This window comes from Pseudonaja textilis, chromosome 3, assembly GCF_049901715.1.
Source record: "Pseudonaja textilis isolate UNSWEBS1 chromosome 3, rPseTex1.2, whole genome shotgun sequence".
In the NCBI taxonomy this organism is placed as follows: Eukaryota; Metazoa; Chordata; class Lepidosauria; order Squamata; family Elapidae; genus Pseudonaja; species Pseudonaja textilis.
The window spans coordinates 54,345,012-54,366,017 of NC_141992.1; the positions used below are offsets into that span (position 1 = coordinate 54,345,012).

The 21,006-nt window shown below is 37.1% G+C and overlaps 1 protein-coding gene across 8 annotated transcripts in view; it reads left to right on the forward strand.

Annotated features, from left to right (window-relative positions):
- Nucleotides 1–21,006, forward strand: part of PTPRF (protein tyrosine phosphatase receptor type F) — a 542,470-nt gene that overhangs the window by 431,379 nt on the left and 90,085 nt on the right. For all 8 annotated transcript variants that reach the window (XM_087929754.1, XM_026706994.2, XM_087929753.1 and 5 more), the window contains one exon: nucleotides 7,158–7,268. In XM_087929754.1, the coding sequence (XP_087785880.1) occupies nucleotides 7,158–7,268 (111 nt within the window). The remainder of the gene's footprint in view (nucleotides 1–7,157; nucleotides 7,269–21,006) is intronic.

Below are 21,006 nucleotides of genomic sequence, written 5' to 3' on the forward strand. Positions count from 1 at the left end.
AGTTAACTGCAGGTAGGAAGAAGATAGGGTTTAGAGTGTTTAATTACAGTAATAATTGGCAGACTGGGGAGAAAAGTGAGTTCTCAGAAGTTTTTCTGTTGTGCATGAAGGAAGCAATAATCCTCTTTTTTCCTGTTGACATGACTTGGAAGCCATGCAGGCTTCTGTGATGTGAGCTGCTCCTTTGAGATGAATGGGATGGATGGTAGTTAGAGAAACAGATAAACAGGCAGATTTATTATGTAAGAGAATATTCACCTTTACAGTGGGCAATACGGGCTTTCCTTTTTTTTCACCCATCTGTGAACAAAAGCACTGGCAAAAACAGTCTCACTGTAAAGTGGAGATGGAATAACATCATCTTGGCTGCGGAGAATGCCAGACAAAGCAGCTGGAACTGTTTCCACTGATTAAAAGCGGCAGCTATACTGCCCAGAGGAAAAGGCTCAACAAAAGAGCAAGGAGATAATAAGTGTAAATAATTTAACCATTCTTTAGGAAGCAAGTTAAATGCTCTTAAAATCTGCCTTCTTTGTATTTACAGAAACTCTTTGAGTGTCTTTCTTCATCACCCATTGGGTAATCAGTGCTGTGAATAATGGAATGTGGGGGGCAGTTAATCTCAGATACACAGCATTTCTGTGGTTACTGGTATTTATTGATCAATACACGGAACATGATTTGAGGCTTTGTGTCCTGTTTAACCTTCTCTTTCTGTCTGTTTAAACTCCCCAGGTTTTTGTTTGTTTTTTTTGGTAAGTGCTTGGTGTTCAGATGTGCAAAATCTGCATTAAACCAACACTTACCATAAACTGTCTAGAAATTAGATCTGCATGAATTTCCCTGCCCTTACTAACAGATTTCATTTGCACAAAATAAAATCAAGGGGACAAAATCGAGAATCAAAGGGGAATTGCTGTCAGTTTACACGTGCAGTTCCCTTTCTACACCTCTAGGCAATGCTGTTTGTTGATAAGGGCCAAGACTGAGCAAACCCTTCCATAAAACCCCTCTTTATAAAATGTGTTCATAGCATGTGAAACTATTTTCAACTCCTTTGTAAAGAGGGTACCAATTCTCTCCTTGGCCTGCTGCACAACTATGCAAAAGCATGCCTCAGCCATTAGTCCAAGTGAAAGCTAAAAGAATGTCCTCTGCATTTATATTTGAAAACTGAATGGTGCAAGACAACAGTTTATCCTCAGGAGGAGCTTACTACAGGAGTTAACCTACATTCATTGATTAGTTTTCCAGTTTCAGTTATGTAATCAAATTTTTGTCCCCTGTGATCCAGGTAATCCTAAACCAAGAATTGGTCTGCCAACTACTATCATATATTTTTTTCTCTTTACTCCACAAACACATGCGTGTATACGCACACTCCTATTGTACTTCACTGACACTGATGCTCCCACAGCCCCATCTTCTGGCAGAATAAAATGCCATGGTTCCCATTTCCCAGTTGGTGCTCCATTTCAGTTGTGACAATGAATGATAGTGGTTTACCGACATCCTTTTTTGTGGCGGGGTGGAGGGGAGAGAATCAGGAATGTAAATTGAGATCAGACTTTGTATTCTTGGTGGAGCTTTGCTAACCAATCTAGGGCAATGTTACTGCACATTCCTTTCTTATATATTATTATATCTGTTTCTCTAATACGGATTCTAGCTTTGAAAAACTTTTTAGTTTCAATTTCTCCCTTTTCTCGTTGTACTAACACTTCTCTTTAATCTTATTTGCATTCAAATTACCTCACCAGGTGGTACGCCAATTAGAGGTAAGAATGCTAAACTGTGCCTCAAATATTCACATCACTACATTTCTTTTTGCCATGACACGTTTCAGCAGTGTGCCATCTCCAGTTATTCTTTCATTCCAAACTCTTATCGGTACACAAGGTCATCTGCCATTCCTTCCCACACGTGTTTGTTTTTGTTTATTTTTAGTTTCTGGTACCTTGTAGAATCATCCATTGCAGGCATACATAGGTCAAAGGGGGGGCTATTCAATGGAACATTTGTGAATTGGAAGGTGCAGTTCTGGCTTATTCCACAGAGGGTTCTTTGATCTTTCCAATTCAGTTACTCTCTAGAGTGCTGAGTCCAGGAGGGATTGAAATATCCACTGTGGTTTGCATCTGAAAGGTGCAGTATTTTCACAAGATAACCATGATGTTTTTTCTTCTGTATTACTGCTGACAGAAACTGAACAACTAAAAATAAAATAATTCTTGAAGGGTTGTTTAGGAAACATGGACTTCCTTTGAGGGTTATAAGTGCGTCTGTCTAGCTTGCCAGACCTTTCAATATGAAGGCAGAGGGAAGAGATACAATCAGCCAGCCCCATTCTCTCTGAAACTTAATACAGCCTTGTGACTAGGGCTCAAAGATTTGTTGAGTGTAAAGGTATCCGACATATATCTGGTCATCTTAAATCTTACGTTGTTTAGCATACCTCCAGAGTAGCAGCTATATAGGTCAAGCCTGCTAGTGTAATTTTTGTAATTTGAAAACTCAAAGTGGTTTCTGGAAGTGATCCTAAGATTGTAATCAGTACTATGTACAGTGATCCTGATCTCTTGCAATTTCAGTAACTGCTGCTGTTGACCGATCCCTGAATTCTCTGAAATTTATTACCTCTGCTAAATTGTACTCTCTCAATTGTCCAATGCTGTTTTTTTTTTCCTTCCCTGTCTGTCTTCATTAAATCATTGCTTCAAATTAATAAAACAGTCTTTGGTTCTGGTTCAGTTTCTGGATGTTAATGCTTTCAGTTGTGTTAATATTTTTAGAACAAATGCGGATTGTTATTTCAAAAATGTTTGAATTGAATTTAGTGGAAAATCTGAGTTAAGTGGCCAAATGGTATAGGCCTAATTGTCATCCAATCTTTGGAATGATTCAAGACTATCCGCTGTAATGTTAATAAGTTCTTAAGCTATTTATCTAAAACTACAAAAAATCTTCAAGCAAAACAATAAACCACATGTTAAGTAGCCAAGCTATGCCTGTTTCTAGTCCCATCTTTACTCGTGCCAGATTGAGGCTTTCCTGCATTTAACTGTCATGTGTTTCTTACCAACAAGTGAGAACATTAACAACTTGGCACCAGAACCGCCATATGTTCGGTATATCCTTTTTGAGAGAATTGACTTACTGCTGTAATGAGAATCATCCATCTCATAAAACATAAATCTCTCTATCTGAGTTCTAATGAGGTGTTTTAAGAGTTTGCCTGACATTATTTAAAATGCATGTGTCCTGTTTGAATGTCAAAGACGACATTTTTCTAAGTGCCAAGAGCCACCTCTTGGCATCTCATACGGGATTTCTGTCAGACTGATACCTTTTGTTAAACTTCAGGCTACTGAGGAAAGCATTTTTATGAAGGAAGGTTATACTCACATAATAATAATGCTCTGAGGTCTTCCTAAAGGTAAGTTGCTGCATTTCCATGATGTATTAATTTGATCAAAATGAGACTAGACTAATGGATTGTTGTGCCTGCAATTAGTTGAATGTTTATTTTCGATTATGCATAGTTGCTAGGTACATTGGATGGGAAACCCAGGAAATCTCTCTTGAGCAAAAGTATGAAGGAAACCAGATAAAGTAGCCCGAGAAGCAGGGTGTTCTGTTTTGAAAACTAACCTTTCTGTTGGCCATGAGTCCTACTTTTCCTGTGAAGAGATGCTGTCATTTTTCTAAGAGCTCTGTATTCGTGAGGCATGTTGTCACTTTTAACATTCCCCCTTTGCTTTTCAGGTGAGACCCAGGCTGAAAGGTCAGGGTGAGTTTTGATAGCTTGTTCAGAGATATACGGCTCTAGTTGCTGACTGGCAGATTAGAGAAGAGGATAGATGAATAGACACGGGTTTTCAGGGATGATCAATAGATTGCAACAAATGAGCCTTTAGAAGGAGTGATTTGTTTCTCTTTTATCAAATGCTGCTTTCTCTATTGCCATAAAGTGGAAATAAGCACAATGGAAAATTAGATATTCTGATCTTCTTTTCTCTTGGAGCAGTTAGTGCTGCCATGTCAGACTTGGCGCAGGCAATCCATCCTCCTCACCAAAAGCTTCTGTGTAGTCACCAGGTCACTTGCTCATTCAATATTTGATAGCACTGTTAGCTTCCGGAATTGGTGATACAGCCAAATGCCACTGTAGATGTGCAGTGACTCAATGATAATGTTTCTATGAAGCAGTGGCATAACAAATACATGCGAAACAGTTAAAGTACAGTAGGTGCTTAACACTTTTCTCTACCCTAATATGAATTTTATATGTTCAAAGCAAAAGGAACGTGAATTTAAAATACAAATACCTAAAAACTGACAGAGAAAAGCTGATTAATCTTTCAACTAATTCTTCCGATGTTATACAAATTTAATACTGCTTAACCCTGCTAAGAAACTGCCACCCTTTGGTAATTTTGCAATTTTGCTTCCTGCAAAGCTTGCAAATCTCCCTTCTTTCCTCCTTTCTAAAGTAGAATTTAAAAAAGGGTGTTTGAAGTCTAGATGTGCGATATACCTAAAGAAGCAAATTGGTGGCTGAATTGTGTTCCTCTATTTGCCTTGTGAACTGCTCAGTTCAAAGATCTTGCAGTGACTGCGGCCCTTGCATAAATCACAGAAACTCAGTTTCAGTCCAGATCTGACATGTCAAAAATCAACCTCAGGGAGGAAACAATTAAGCAGGATTGTAATGAGCCTCAATAGGAAAATTGCTGGGTTGATTCCCTTTCTTGCCTAATTGCCAATAAATGGGGCTTGAAGATGCTTGGCTGTCATTCTATGACATCCATGTGATTATTAGAAATGCATATTTACAGAGCAACACAGGCATGACTCTCATTTGTGTGTAGCTAATTTTATCCTCCTGTAACTCTACAGAATTGCTATTTTGATCCACTCAGAAATAAAAAATAGCATTTGCCCAGAATTAATACATGCTTCTTGTAATCCTGCACTCTATGTGAAATGAAGTCATGCAAAAGATTTCCAGTTCCTGCTATTCGGACTTTCCAAACATTGTGTTAAAATGGAAGCAGATTCAGTAAAAGCCAGGATATTTCTAATTTATAGCCTAGCCCTACCTAGAAAAATAGAGACTAAAGGAAAATCCAGTTTCCCCCCTGACCCTCTTTTACAAAGCCGTCCTTATTGCCGCTCAAATGATTTTCATCTGTCATTTACACTCTAGAGTAGATCACATGTACCTATGCTAGAGAGAGGACTCAATATTGTAATCATCCATACATACACTCACCTACCCACAGCTTGGATATATGGATCTATCCCCAGTTAGGAAACCAACAATCAGGACTCCTTTTTCAGGTGCTTCCCTCTAATTGTTATTGGCATACTGTTCAAATAATATATTTGTTTTGTACTCAGAATGTGTAACAATAATTAAAGTACAAAAAGTATAACATATAATTAATATTAAAATTTACTATTATGTAAGTTTTGTGGAGGGGGCATAAATTTACATAAATATAGAGAAAGAGGAAGCTAAACACGAGTCTCAAGAAAGTACTGTTAAGTCTTCACTGTCCACTGTCCCAACATGCAAAAACAGTTCTCTGGGCCAGATCTTTTAAGTCACAAAATTGTTTCTGCCACACTTTGAATACCTAAACAACAAGGTATAAACTTTCAGGCTGTTTAAAAGTACAGAGTATGAAATGCCCCCTAGAAGGTAGCAGAAGCCAGACTTCTCTGATCAATTTATTTTTATTTTCCAGACCTTACAACAATAGAGAGGGCTCTTTATATCATTTTTATGAAATAGCAGAACATAATGAACTTCATTAGTTCTCTTGAGATACATACTTATACTGTGGTCTCAGTTTATTGTTGTAAATGATTTAGGTGAAAGTGGTTGATTCACATTATTTTTCCTTTTATTCCAATAATATGAAAACTGAATTTAACCCTCATGCCTTAGAGTGGGAGGCCAGGAACAGCAATTTCTGTTAATGGCGCTGTTTTCTTTGGCAAACAGAAATGGATTCAGACTCTGACAAGCAGACAGGTTAATGCTTTTTCTCTTGGTTCAAGAGTGTACATATTTTTTTGTGAGTGAAAGCTGCCTTCTATGATCTATGGAATCTCAACTTCTAGAATCACAAATTAAGTATTTATTCCCCAAGAAGCACCAAGTCCCATTCTTGGAATAGCAGTATCAGGGCTGCTTTAAATATTCATGTTTGTTTATTTTTTGCCTTTATCATTCTAAATCTACATCTTCCATAACCTGGAAGACAACAGAATAGGACTTAGTTCATTCACAGTGGCAAGATAAGAAAGAAGAGGAATACTGTTTCAATATATTTATCTGTAATGTGAATTAGGCAGAGTTTAGTATTTAGCCTGGTTGCTTGGATTGATATGATTGTTATTTGGGCCCTTTTTAAAGAAAGGGAATGGAAGCATGGAAGGGGTCTCACCCAAAATGTATTTTAAAATTTGAAGTAGCTTAAAATTCAAAGCAGCAAAACCAATGAAATATCAAGAGTTATGTTACAATTAAGTACATTGAACAAGAAACCAACGGCACAGGATATAGTGAGTAGAAAATATACGGCCTGGAAATTCTTCAAATAAACTTTTTGTATCTCGGCCTTTCAAAGGTTCAGGTTGTACTACCAACTGATGTTGTTACTTGTTGATGTTGTTAGTAGACAAAACAGTATAATTATATGTAAAATACAATAGAAACAAGGGATTTTTCAAGGTGAAAAATTTGTGGTCTTTTCTATTGCTAGGCTTAAGAGTAAATTAATGATACTTTGTTGTGGAATGAAGTGTATTTTATAGATTAAGATAGTTAAAGGAAGGTAGTGAACTAAGATTAGATTCCTTTGGATTGATTTATTTACTCTGCGTTTATTAGGGTTTGATAGTTTCTCCATATGGGAGAAATTTATTTGGTACATAAAAAGCAACTGAAAAGGTACCAATAATTTGTTTGACTATGGAGCTATGAAGACTGGGCACAGCATATGCTTTATAGTAACAAGCATGGATACCCTACAAGAAGCAATAGGCATCATCTGTCCTCTCGTGTTCATGTTTGGAATAAGGGTACAGAGCAGTAACATACATCTTGTTATAACCAGTGTCTTTTGTGTTTTGTTTCTACATAGGGGCTCTCCAAATTGAAAACAGCGAGGAGTCGGATCAAGGCAAATACGAATGTGTTGCTACAAACAGTGCAGGGACCCGTTACTCTGCTCCAGCAAACCTTTATGTGCGAGGTAAAGTTTGAGAAGGCAAGCTTCCATCCCTTTCCCCCCTTCTCTTCCATGGTCATTGCCTCTCAAATCACCCATTCAACACTGCAGCAAGAGAATATTTCAGTGATGCTTTGTGAGTGATGAAACTAAAATTCCCTAGCCCATGAATTCAAGCCCCGGAAGACCCTTCCTTTCCTTTGCGGGTAATATGAGTTATGGTCAGATTGAAACAATGGTCAGAATATTTCTTTTCATCATTCATTCATGGGTGGGGGGGCGGGGGGAGAGAAAAAGAAAGGAAAGAAAGAAAGACTTTGGGGGCTCTGTAAAATTGGTGGGTTTCTTTTCTTAGGTTTCATCTGATCTCTGGCAGGTGAGCACTTTACTACATTGGTCTAGGAATAGATGTAGCTTTCATGTGTTCTATTGATCAACAGCTTCTCCACAACAGAGATAATTGCTAAATCTATTAGAATAGTTGCAGTTCACGCTGTGATCCAGCTGCAGTTTGTTTCATAAAGCCATTTTGCCAGACTATTTTCAAATCTGTTTCATTCCTGAACTCAAAATAGGAGGAGCTTTGATTTCTGTTTGTAGGTCAAAGAATCCAGTACTTCATTAAGAACATGCATTTTTTTTCTAGGGTGTTTTTACAAGGAGATAAAATTTTGCATCAGCCAAGAAAAAAATGATGTTGGAGACCCTTCATGGTTAAAGGTCTGACACTTGTCTAAAAGTGAGGGGGAAAGAGGAAGTCCACAGTGTAGTAGCCTTTGATGAGCGGTTAAATCCATATTTTATTATTACCCTGAGTCTAGATTCTAACAACTGCTTGTTTAAATAGAACATTTCCTGCCTTCCGATTTTCACTCCCAACCACTTCTGAGCATACATACATAGACCATTTATGACAGAAAGCTGCCTTAACCAAGCCCAGGAATGGTTATTCTAAGGAAAGACCCAAATGACATGCTGGAAGATTGCTTCTCACTTTCTCAGTTGCTCTCATAATGTTTAGATCTCATTTTCTACAGCTGCTTTTCCATTTTACAAAACAATTTTGACAAACCTACAAAAAGCTGAACTTTAAAATATGCTTAGAACTCAATATAAACACCCATTTCACACCTGTAATTATTTTGTGATCATACTTGATCTCATGCTTTTTGTATTATTAAAATAATAAAAAAACTTCTGAATTTAGAGAGCAGGAGGGACAGAAAGAGAGAATCTGGAGAGCGGGAGGGGCAGTTGATTTGAATATATGTTACTCTTACACTGTTGGATATTGAAAATGTTGCACATTTTCAGCCATGTTGTCTTTTAAGTGCTTTTCCTTTGTTTAGGCTTGCAAACACACTTAGGAAAGCTAACGTTTCACCTGAATGCCCAGCTTGCCAAGCCAAAGGAACATCTCAAAACCTGCCTGATTCCCTGTTTGTTGAGTCTTTATTTAGACAGAGAACTCCCTTTGGATTTTAAGTGGTGCAGTAAACTGTGGCCTCAAGTCTTGATGTGAAAAGCAGGTTGTTCATCTAGCTGACTGGTTGTCTGCATCTTCAGATAAGGTGACATGAGCCCAGCTTCCGCTAGGAAGATTTTTCAGCCCTACTTGTATGGCTCATTTTCTATTAACCATTGTGTTTCTAAAGCATAAATGTTGGAACAAAACTCCATTTTACTTCACATAATCTTTACAAGGCTGGATTCCAAGCTGCAGAATTGTGATAAAGCCCAAAGTATATAAAAGCCAAGTTACTACATAAATTGTCTCCTGTGGAAGTTTGCCACAGGTAGTGTTAGTCAGTCAATATTTATGCAGGTGCTTTTGTTTTGCAAAACAAAATAGATATCCTAACCAGTTGACCAGTTTTATTTATTTATTTATTTTTGCAATTCTTTTAACTCCCAGACTATTTTTATACCTGTTTATATAAAATTAGGAAGTTGTTTTCCGTGGCTTCTTACATCTGGGTAAGCGAAATAAAGGAAGTATAAGATCATTGTACATATTACTGTAGCCATATAATTAACCTTATAATTTAATTGCTTGGAAGCACATTATACTGCTGCCATGATGGTGGGTTTCTACTTGGCATCAATAGGGGTTAATGGGGGGGGGGAGAAATGCTTATTTTTCCCTGTGATTTCTACACACATACATATATATTTGTTTTTGTGCCTCCTTTGTCCTGAAAAAATAGATTTGACACCCCAAAAAGTAAAGATATCTAAGCAGTAATCTATATTACTGCTTTATCTTACATGAAATTGTTTGTACAGTGTAATTCTCTTCCAAGGTCCTGCTATATTTCTTCTTCTTATCAATAAAAAATGCTGGTCAAAATGCAAAATTAAACTTTTTCTGCAGAAGAAACTGATTTAAAGGAATTCTTCTCCAAGAGTATCTAGATGAGATTTTGGTGGGCAGTAAAATCACTGTTATTCTGATTAGGTTATGATGTTGTTAATTTGAAGCTGAAAGGTCAAGTATTGCACCTTAATTGTAATATTATTTGTTTTTCATGGCACATAATTCTTTAATGTTGCCTTGGGAAGTTTTTTAGCATTGGAATATAATATAGAAAATGTCTGTCTCCTTTAAAAATTACTTTTGTTATATTGGCCGACACTGCAATCCAAAGAGGGATTTTTATATTTTTGTAAAATAAATTTACAATATGGTAAATTTAGTTTCTGGTAATTAGATTCCCTGGCCTCTAATAATGTGCAATGGGAATAGTGCTGTAGCATATCAGTGATAAAGAGCCCAGTTTGATATAGTAGTTTAAAGCACCAGACTAGAACCAAGAGACCATTAGGCACAAAGCCAACTGGGTGATCTTGAGCCAACCACTTTCTCAGTCCCAGGAAAGAAGCAGTAGTAAGCCACTCCTGAGTATCTTGACAAGGAAGCTGCAGGGATTTGTCTAGGTACTTGACAGTAGTCAACACTGACTCAAAGCCCCTCCAAGAAAAACAAAAACATGATAACCAACGGTAGTCCCAAAGATGCTTTTTTGGGGGGTGGGGGTGGGGGGGAAGACAACTGAAAACTTTTTCCCTGAAGCCTTTTTTCGATGCTTCTGTAACTTTGAAGAGTTGCTAAACTAAGAGTTGTTAGTTGAAATGCCTTTATTTGGAAAGGATTAATTCAAGCCAGTCAGCTTGTTTCTGGTACCATAACCAATACAGGGGAAATCCTTGTATTACTTTGGATGTGATTGTCCTAGCACGAAGGACAAGCACAAGCCTGCAGAAAGAAAGAAAGAAATGTCATCCTTCCATTTTGAAGAGATATAAGAAGCTGCTTTATATGAACCTGCACTGAGGTTCTGCTCTGCCAGGTAGCATCTTGGCCTCTTGGCATCTTTCATGTCACTTGCTACTTGAACCTTCGCATGAAGAACTGGCACTCTGTCAGAGTTTTGCTGCAGAGATTCTCTGTATAAAACTAGTTAAGATAATTTTACTAGACAGGTCAAGCTTGAGTATGATCCACTCATGCTAACAGCTAAAATGTTTGTGTTTTTTTTGGGGGGGGGGCGGGGGGGTAATGACCCTAGATTTTAAAAAAAGAAAAAATCATTCAGTGCAAACATACCTCTTTTCAAAATTGCATGATAGGTAGAAATATAGCTAAATTCTTTTAAGTATTTGCCAGCATATTCCTGCAAGGAAGCATAATTAAGAATAAGGCTGATAAGGCTAAAAAAGAAGACTTAAGATAAGTACATGAGACATAGCTCTGTTTCGCTGATTCAGTCACATGTGGATCTCAACACACAAGGACTAGTGAACAGTCCCTCCTCTTTCTGTGTCATGTTGTGATCTCAGATTAATGATTCATCCGTGGCAGAGTGCAGTCAGTTGCTGAAGAAACCCTGTGCTCATAAGAAGGCCCTGTGTGAGCTGGCATTTTCCACAGATAAAGGCAGGAAAAGCACCCCCTGCAGGAAGCCATAATCTTGTACCTAAGGGATGGGCGGAGGACTGGCTCCTTGGCAGTGATGGGTTTCAAAGAAGTTTACCACCGGTTTGGTGGGCATGGCTTGTGGGCGCATTTTGCGTGCATGCGCACACTTTGCACATGCCAAACACACACTTTGCGCGGTCACAGAGGCTTTCCTACTCACCTCCTGGAATCCCTGTAGCTTCAACAGCTGATGCGCGGCAATGTGTGCCGCGCAAAGCAGCTCGCTTCAAAAGAAGGGAATAAAGGTCAGCATGGGAGCCCAGGCAGGCGGGTGGGCCCAACAGCAGCTCGTAGAGAGAACCGGTTCAGTCTCGGCTGATCTTTGGCGCTACTGGTATGCCAGAACTGGGCCGAACCTTTAGAATATCATCACTGCTCCTTGGGTATTGAAATACACATTTGGGTCTATCGCTTGAATGGTCAGTATCATATTTCTTTCTCAAACAGAACTTTGATAAGAAAAAAAAATTGAAGATAGCAACAGCACTTAGACTTATATACTGCTTCATAGTGCTTTACAGCCCTCTCTAAGCAGTTTACAGAGTCAGCATATTGCCTCCACATATTTATTTATTTCTTTGCAAAGACCTTTGATGGCAATTTCTTCCATAGGTTTTCTTTTTGTTCCTTTCTTCCACATAGGTTTACAGGTAGTCCTCGACTTACAACAGTTCATTTAGTGACCATTTAAAGTTACAGCAGCACTGAAAAAAGTGACTAACAACTGTTTTTCACACTTATGACCATTGCAGCCACCTCTATGATTACATGATCAAAATTCAGATGCTTGACAACTGACTCATATTTATGACAGCTGCAGTGTCCTAGTCATGTGATCAGCTTTTGCAACTTTATGACACGCAAAATCAATGAGAAATCCAGATTCACTTAATATTACTAACTTAACAAATACAATGATTCAGTTAACAACTGTGACAAGAAAAGTCGTAAAAAGGGACAAACAACACATTTTTCACAGCAACATAAATTTTGGGCTGAATCATGGTCGTAACTCAAGGACTAACTGTAGTACCTAATGATATGACTTAAGTTTACAAAGAACAATACAGGTAATCCTTGACTTATGACCGTAGTTGAACCTGAAATTATAGTTGTAAGTTGTTGTAAATTGAACCATCATATGACTGGATTCAAATTTTTGTGGCCTTTTGTGAACACCATTGTCATTAAGCAAATCCATTTTCCCCATGGGCATTTTTTTTGCTGGAAACAGGAAGTAAAGAAACTAGTTTTAAAAAGTCAGAAATGTGGTCCTATCATCTCAGAAAGCTGCAAATGGTCATAAAGGAGAACTTATGACCAAGCACCCAAAATGCGATATTGTAACTGTGCGTGCGGTCATCATAACTTCAAAAATGGGTCAAAAATAGCTCTGGGGAGATCTGTCATAATTTTGAACAGTCTGTACAAACATTTTAAAGCGCATAGCCAACATATATTTAGAATTAGAAACTGCCCTTACCTTAAAGTTACATTAGATGTCCATTATTGATAATATGAGATCATATGAAATTAAATCACTTCCTTTCCATTTCATATTATTGGCCAATTCCCTGAAATAGCACATGTGATTAAAAAGTAACTTGTTACTCTATAGAATGCAAGTTCAGGATAAATTGATTTATAATGAAGGCAATCAGAAAGTTAAGATAACCTTGAGGAAGAAACTGTAAGATAAATGAGAGTTGACAATTGCACAAAATAAAGAGGGAAAAGAAAAGGGGAAAAAGAGACTATAATAATTTATGACAAGTCAGAGAATAATTAAACATGGAGGAATAGATTTATTGGTCAGTCTCCCAAAAGGAAACAATTTATATCATACTCTATCTGCTGAGCTGTTATTGTTAAGTAGTAAAGTTTTAACGATGACCTGGTTCACTGAGTAAATAGAGCAGTAACATCCTACCCCCACACACAATGTTTTAGAGACTATGTAAGTTTAAATCTCAATTAGATTTAACATTTTGGGGCAGTAGCAGTGAGATCTTAGAGGAATAGTTATTTATCTTCAAAAATAAACTTGGAAAAATAATTGTACTTTATTCAAATAAAATTCTAATTTCACATAACGATTATGTTCTGTTTTTCTCTTTAATGCTAAATTTATTCTTGTATAGTTAATGAATTTAAGATAAAAATGGCAGAAATAAAAAAAAATGTTGAATGGAACATTTTTATCTAACTTATAAACAAATATTACTGAATGTACAGTTGAATAGCATAAATATGCATTTTGTATAGTGTTACAGATTTATAATAAATAAAGAGGACTTTATACACAGTAGGCACATAATCAGTGGAATACTTTAGCACAGACTGGAAACCTAGCCTTATTTATTTGTGGCATAAATGCTATTGGCTTATCTTTGAATACGAATGCAGCGGCACTTCAAAACTAATAATAGTTTTCCACATTAGAGAGGTGCAGCAGGCTTTGATGGTGACCATTACCAATGGAGTACAAGTTGGCTCCCAACCTCACTGACTTCTGGATCTTTTATTGCTACATTTTTTAAAACTGCATATTGATTGTGTATTTTGTCTCTGTAAACTCTGAGAATCCTTCAGAAGTACACCAATCTATAAATGTAATTTTTAAAAGCTTCAATTCTCTTTGTAGTAAAACAACCATTTATTGAAAAGAAGAAATGTAGAACATGAATGTTCTAAATGCAGAGGGTTTGGCTTTGGAATCCACCAATGCAAATTCCCTTTAGGGCAGGAGTTATTATTTCCATCACTTCCTAGTTTTGGTAACAGCCAATCTACTACTGAGTTATTTACTTTTAATATAGGAAAAGGTACAGCTCCACAAATTGAACCCAGCAGCAGATGCATCCCCCAGGGCAAAATGATTGCCTACCTTTCTTCTAAATAAATCAGAGAAATGTAGCTGAGGAGATGATTATGTGAAAGAAATAAACATCTTTTGAAATAATTGTAATAAACATCTAAGGCCAGCTGTGCCATGTTTTTGGAAGAGGATTTTAAAAATGGAAAGGTTGGCATTTGTTTGCATAGTTCCCAAATTATGAGTTTAATATTTTTGTTGTTGGATTTTACAATAACCATATATAGTTCTGAATTGATTCATCTTCTATTATGTTGTTTATTTCTACACTGAGAAGAGTATCCTGTTATTGCTTCTCCTTTATAATTCTGATGCTATTGGCCCTCATCAAGTGAGGCAGACTTAATGGCTATTTTTAGCAAATAGTGTCCATAAAAGCCAACTTTGTGCCTTGTAGCCTCTAGTAAGACAAAAGCTTATGGTGGCTTTTATTTATTTATATGGTTATTGCGTCTTAATGTTGCTCTTCCTATGTCCAACATAAGTACTGAGTACTGCAATTCTTAGTATGCTAGGATTCTAAAAAGAGAGGAAAGTGCCAGAGATAAGGGATGAAATGATAGACTCAGAAGAAAGAAAATAAGCATTCCAATTCATTAGCTCCTGGAATATTTACTGATAAAACAGAGGCAATTTCAATATTAGATATGAAAAGCAATAGCTTCTCCTATTCTTCAGTCTTTCCAGAGTGGGATCAGCTCTAATGTTTATTCCCTATAGTCCATTAGTATCAGCAGAGATTAAGAGGTAATCCGTCAGTAGCAAATTACAGGCCTGGAGCTTATTCTTGACTGACAGCCCAGCAAGGTAACTATTTATATTAGTGTGTTTCATAAGCACCTCTTCCTTATTGTAATCCAAAGCAGTTTGGCCTGCAGGGTGAAACCAGGCAGTTCAATATGAACAGTATTATCCCACCGTAATGTTTTGAGCATCACAGTTTTCTTTTACATTGCTCACCTCAGTCCTAGAGGTCCTGTTCTTAGAAGTGGATAATTCTGAACAAAGTGGATCCTTTAGTGTAGTTCTCATAGCAAATTTGTTTGTGGGTGGTACCAAAACAATGGTTGACTTTATTTCTTGAATAACAATAATGGCAACAGAGAGCACAAAAAAGCATGCAGAAAAGCATCACAAAAGCATGCATCTCTAATGTGTTAAACAAAACTAGTTTTAAATATATATCCATGTCATGTTATATAGCTAACATTATTAATATAGAAGTCAATTTACTTAACAATAGAAAAAGAGAGAGTTAAGCATGTAAACTTGTATATGCAGCCCTAATTCCTTAATAGTCCTCCAGCCCTGACTCCCAATGGTAAAATCTTCAACTACAGAAAGAAAGGTGAGCTGGTATTTTATAATTCCATTTTTTGTGTAAAATACCTAATAACATCAATTTATACTATCCTCTTGTTATTAAATGTATCTTAATATAAAATCTACCAAACTGTATGAAAACTAAAGTTCAATGAGAACTACAGTTCAGTGACGGATTTATTTCTATGTTAGGGATTATTTTTGTGTAAATGAGGAATCACTTGCATTCTGAAGTTATGCAGTCCAAATGGTTGTCATCATCCTGAGAAGTAAGCTTTGGTGGAGACTTGAGATTAAATTGCTCTTTCTTCCCAGTTACTTCTTCCTCGTTCTCAATGAGAACAGAGCTTATTTCAACAATGATTTCTTTGGCTATATTCTCAGAGTCTCAACATTTAGTTCCTTCATATAGTGTCTTGGAAACAACTGAGATTTTAAAGTGATGTAGTCCTATCAAGATATGCACCCCTCCTTCTTACATGCTCAGACATACATTCATATCAGAAAACAAAGTGGTATTATTTCTACTGTACTTTATTGATATGCCACACTTCAGATCTGAAGCCCAAAAGGTGTTTAAGGACAGGCATATGTCCCACTGGACAGTGCCTTGTTACACAAGCTGTGTCTTTTCCTAGGCTTACACAGTAACACATCAATCCCAGGAAAATAAACATTTGCATTAAGAAGGTAGCTGTGTCTATCAAAGTCCAAGACAAAGCATCCGATCACACCCCATTGCCACTTAAACATATATTTTCCTCGAATCACTTGACTTATTTAAGATGGCCGAAGCAAGTGATTTATACATGTCCAGGGACACATTTTGGAATATCTTTTTGAGCTCAAATCCAAAGCATAGCACATTCCTAATATCTATTATTAATGGCTATTATTTTTCTGTTGACTTCATTGGGTAATTATTAAATCTCTGTTCTCTATAAAGAAAAGGCCCTTTATAATACCTGTCTCTCAGCTTACACTGTCAGCACTGAAGATAAATTCCATGAATTGTTGTACCAAGATTCCATGGAATATATATACAGCCTAATTATGGACCAAATAGTAGAAGCCTCATTCTATTTTATCCTTGGAAGTTATTTATTTATGGTATCCCCTACAATATCTCTTGTCCCATGAAGTTTTTTTTTAAATGGATGGCCTGCTGATAAGCATGTTTTTCCCTCTTCTCTCCAGTTTTAAAATGTGACTCACAGGCAGTTTTTAATCACCAGGGCAGCCTCTACATTCTTTCAGTAAAGGTTCAGTTTCAGACAGAGCACAACAAATATCTAGTTTCTGTAAGGTCATTCCTGCGGATGAAATCAGATATTTCATGCCCTTCCAGAAAACAGAACTAACCTCTTACTGTCTCTCCTGTAGGAACGAAAACAGGAAATGTACTGGATTGGCCTGCCAATTTGGGGTGGCTGTTATTTTCACTTCTTGCCCTCCTTTTTAATTGTTTTGTATATATATACAGCTCTTGGTTCACATTGCACTAATGTTTCTCTGCTGTTTCTAGCTGAGATTGGGAAGAGAGAGCAAGAGGCTTTTCATGCTAAAAAAAATTGCTATTGTTCACCAAGACTTTTCCTGTAACGATTGGGGGGGGGCGGGAAGGGGAGGGAGTGGGTGTGCTCATATTAAAACTGTGAATGGGATAGATGGATTAAAGTAGCCCTGCTGGTATTAGAGCAGTAATTGACTTTGAGATCCTGAGTTGAATGAAATTTGGTGCATATGATTGAATGTGTACACACACTTATCTATACTTGACCAGGATGAAGCAGTTTACTGCATGTTGAGAGTTATATGGATCTGGAAAAGAAAGAAAAGCTGGATCTACTGTTTTGAAACAAGAATGGCCAATATGTGTACCTGTGGATGTGGGTGGGAGGATGTTTGTATATGAATTTGCAGAATTGGTAGCCCTGGCCGGTCTCAATCATCATGTTTTGTTTCAGTGCTGTGCAGACACATACAGCTTGGCCTGTTTTTACTCTCTGTGTTTTTCCTTGTCTTTTTTTATTCCCTTCTCATCTTCATCGCACAATGTCATCAAACAAAACAAACTTTCATCTCTCAGATCAGCGAGAAGGTTGGTCCTTTTCACTTATTATCCACCTACAGTATGCCACCTCAGATGGGATTTTTCCAGTAGGGGATTGAGAGCCATCCCTGCAGAAAGGGGATCTGATGGACGCTGGCTCCAAGCCAGGCCCTGCCCTGCAGCCCTGATGGAATCTGCTTCCAACTTGCTATGACCTTGCTGATAGCATTGATCCATGCATGCCTTTGTTGCTTGATGTTTTTATATGCATAGACCTATATCTGCATGCAATCCCGTTGCAATTTTTCCCTTGTTTTGGGCTGGGGGGCGGGAATATATTGCATGCAGTTATACCATTAGGTAGCAGAGAAGGTATTGACTTTGATAGATTGTCTTGTGATGTGAGGGGCCAAATAATACATTGTAAGCATTGGATAGAATAATAGAAGTAACTTAATTTGGGCAGCATAGCAAAAACACCTTTGTCCCACCCCAAAGAATAAAATGGCTTCCAGCTTCATTTAATACTCCCCTATCTCTTTCAAATGGTGAATTTATGTACATTATTAATGTAAAGCTGTAGGTAATTATGAACATTCTCACATTTTCATTTTGTACAGTATCTCTGAATCTTTCCACTCTGCTGTGTGCTAGAAAAAGAAAAATGTGCCCCTGTTTTATTTTTTTATCTATTGCTGGTGGTGCTTTGGGGCATCCATGTATTTTAGAGAGGACAGGAGTAACTTGGATGACAGAAATAAGCAAATCCAATATTTTTGCTGCAGTGCAAAGTCAAGCCAGATCGTTTCAAAATGGTGCTATGCATTGGGATGAGAGAGAAATGGTTTTTGAGTTAGTACTGCCTCAACCAGTTGTAATTCTAATATAACAGCAACTTTTTGTTACTCAGGGTATTTCTCCTTCTGAGAATAAGCAAAATCTTGTTACTTTTTGTGCCTTGCTTATAATGGAGAAAATCATACTAGGAATTGCAGCATGTTTACACATCAGTTTTGTGGGCGAAGTCATGTACATTCTACAGCTCACCCATCCCAGCATTTTTCCTATATTGTCCCCTGAACTGTTTCATATACAGTATATATGTAATGATCTCATGTTTGCAGTCTGCACTAAAAGGTTCCTGCTTTCTTTGGTTTCTTGTGCTTCATCTATAGCATAATAGCCCTAAATTGTGTAAAGCTGTTGTTTGTACTTGCTTTAAACTGAGGCCCCTCAAGCCATACTTCATTAAGATTATAATTAGAGTATGTTTAATGAGCTGCTGTTGCAGTTGTCCTGAGGCAGTAGCTTTTGTTCCCAATATTCTTTTTTCAACATGCTCCCTTAACCAACAATGGAATAAAAAAGTTTTCTTATTTCCAGTCTTAAATTGAAATTTATTGAAGGGGGTATTCCATGATATCCTAGCAGAGATGGAAATTGAGAAATAGGGGGAAGATCATAAAGCTGCATAGATTATTCATAGTTAGTGCTCTGTTGTGCAAGATCAAATAGCAACATTTCTTCCATGAGTTCTTAGAAATATATATATCAGTGCCAAAAGCTTGGGCTGAGGGATAGACACTATTTCATGATTGAAACTAGTTCCATGTTCCAGTTCCTGCTGCAGGAACAATGTTTATCTAGCAGTAATCCATTTTTCCAGTGCACATGTTTGAAACAATTTGACAGAATAAACACCATGATTTCAAATGTAAAGTTATTCCCAAATGCATATATTTTACCACCCTTGAAGAAAAAATGTTCAATTTGTAACAGCCCTTCGCCAAACAAGAACTAATCTCATTAAGGTCCATCACCCATAAATGTTTTACAGCTCTATTATATAATAGGGTGAAATAAAGAAGGTGTTAAATAACCCTGTGAATGTTTCCTGGCTTTATAATTTGTTTGGCATTGAATGTTTAAATTTGTAAGCTACATAAAGTAATTTAGGATTAAAGCAGCTTTCTAAATTTATTTATTTAAATAAATACATCTTAGACTTTTTTGTCCTTTATTTTCAGTTATGAAGGATTCATCCATGCATTTAATTATTGCTCTGCAATTGCTACCAGGTTATATATTAAAAATTGAAAGGTTGAAAAGGCATTTCATTTTTTTTTCTCTCTCTCTCCATCTTTAATGCTGTGTTATTTTCAAAGTAAATGAATGCAAATTTCAAAACAGCAGTCTGGTTTCTTTGTTATTAGCATGTCACCAGTCTGAACTGTGGTGGGTCCTTGGCATTGTACTGCTGTAATGATAGATGCTCTGTTATATGGGGTTGTCAGTGCAAATAATTAGCCTTAAAAGTTATAGCTGAAATATAATCCAGCAATGTTTTGGCCCTGATTTGGAAATTGGAATATAAAATGTCAGCACTCATGGATGCATTAAAAATATAAATAGTACAGTATTGTTTGAGCAGAAGATAACTCTCTAAATGCATTATTTTCTTCTTCCATTTTTCTCTCCTGCTGATAATTCTGTCAATAGTTGGAAATCCCCAGATACCACCATACCACAGGAAGATTTTGTTTTAAGATCACTGTGGTAAGGAGGAAAAAGGAGTAAAAGAATTGCCCAAATTCATAATATTTTCAGCCTATACTTTCTCCAACTTCCAAAAGCAAATTAATGGAACAAAACAAGTAGATGCAATGGGCATTAGACAATAAAAGGAAACAGCAAATATCCCAGTTCTCTTGATCTAGTCCAGCTTTCTTATAAAAGAAACACCCTACAGTATGTAAAAGCTGAAAGAGTAAAGGGGGGTGGGAGGTAGGGGGTAGGTTCAAAAATCAAGAATGTTATAGCCATATAACATTTTCAGTGGGTGATTTATATAATCATTCCTCCTAACTGAGACTTGGTCAGTTAGCTAACCAGCCTTAATTGACCTTGGACACTAAACATGGTCAAATGTGATTACTGTAGCAGGAGACAAAGCCTCCTGAGAAATCCATGACTCTTGGCTAGACCAGGAATCTAAAAAAAAATAAACCTCAGAAGCTAATAGCAAATGTATCTGGAAGACAACCAAAATAAAGTAGTTACCTGAAGTCAAGCTCGACTTGAAAGCTGCTCTATCATTTTTAATCCTAAATAATGAATGGAGGGTTGATTTGCATGTTCCCCCCCTAACTTTGGTTGTAGTTGTAATTCATTAAATGATAGCTTTGTGAAAGTCAGAGGTTTGTTTAAAATTTGCATTTGAAGTCCTGGTGATAACAATTTTGCCATTTTTTCTGGACTCTCTAGAGCAGGGGTGTCAAACTCGTGGGCCACAGGCCGGATGCATTACACGCTGGCCATAACAGGTTTAGTAAAGGGGGAGAAAAGTTGCAATACAACACATGACAACAACGTGTCGTCGTGATTTTGCACCCCTGCTCTACAGTAGGCTTTTTTTTACCAAAACTAGAATGCCTAAGATAAAGACATATGTAGCTTTAGCTTTAATTTACCCAGTAAGCTGTGGACTAGGAGACATAGTACCAGAAGTGGTATTCAGCGGGTTCTGATCAAT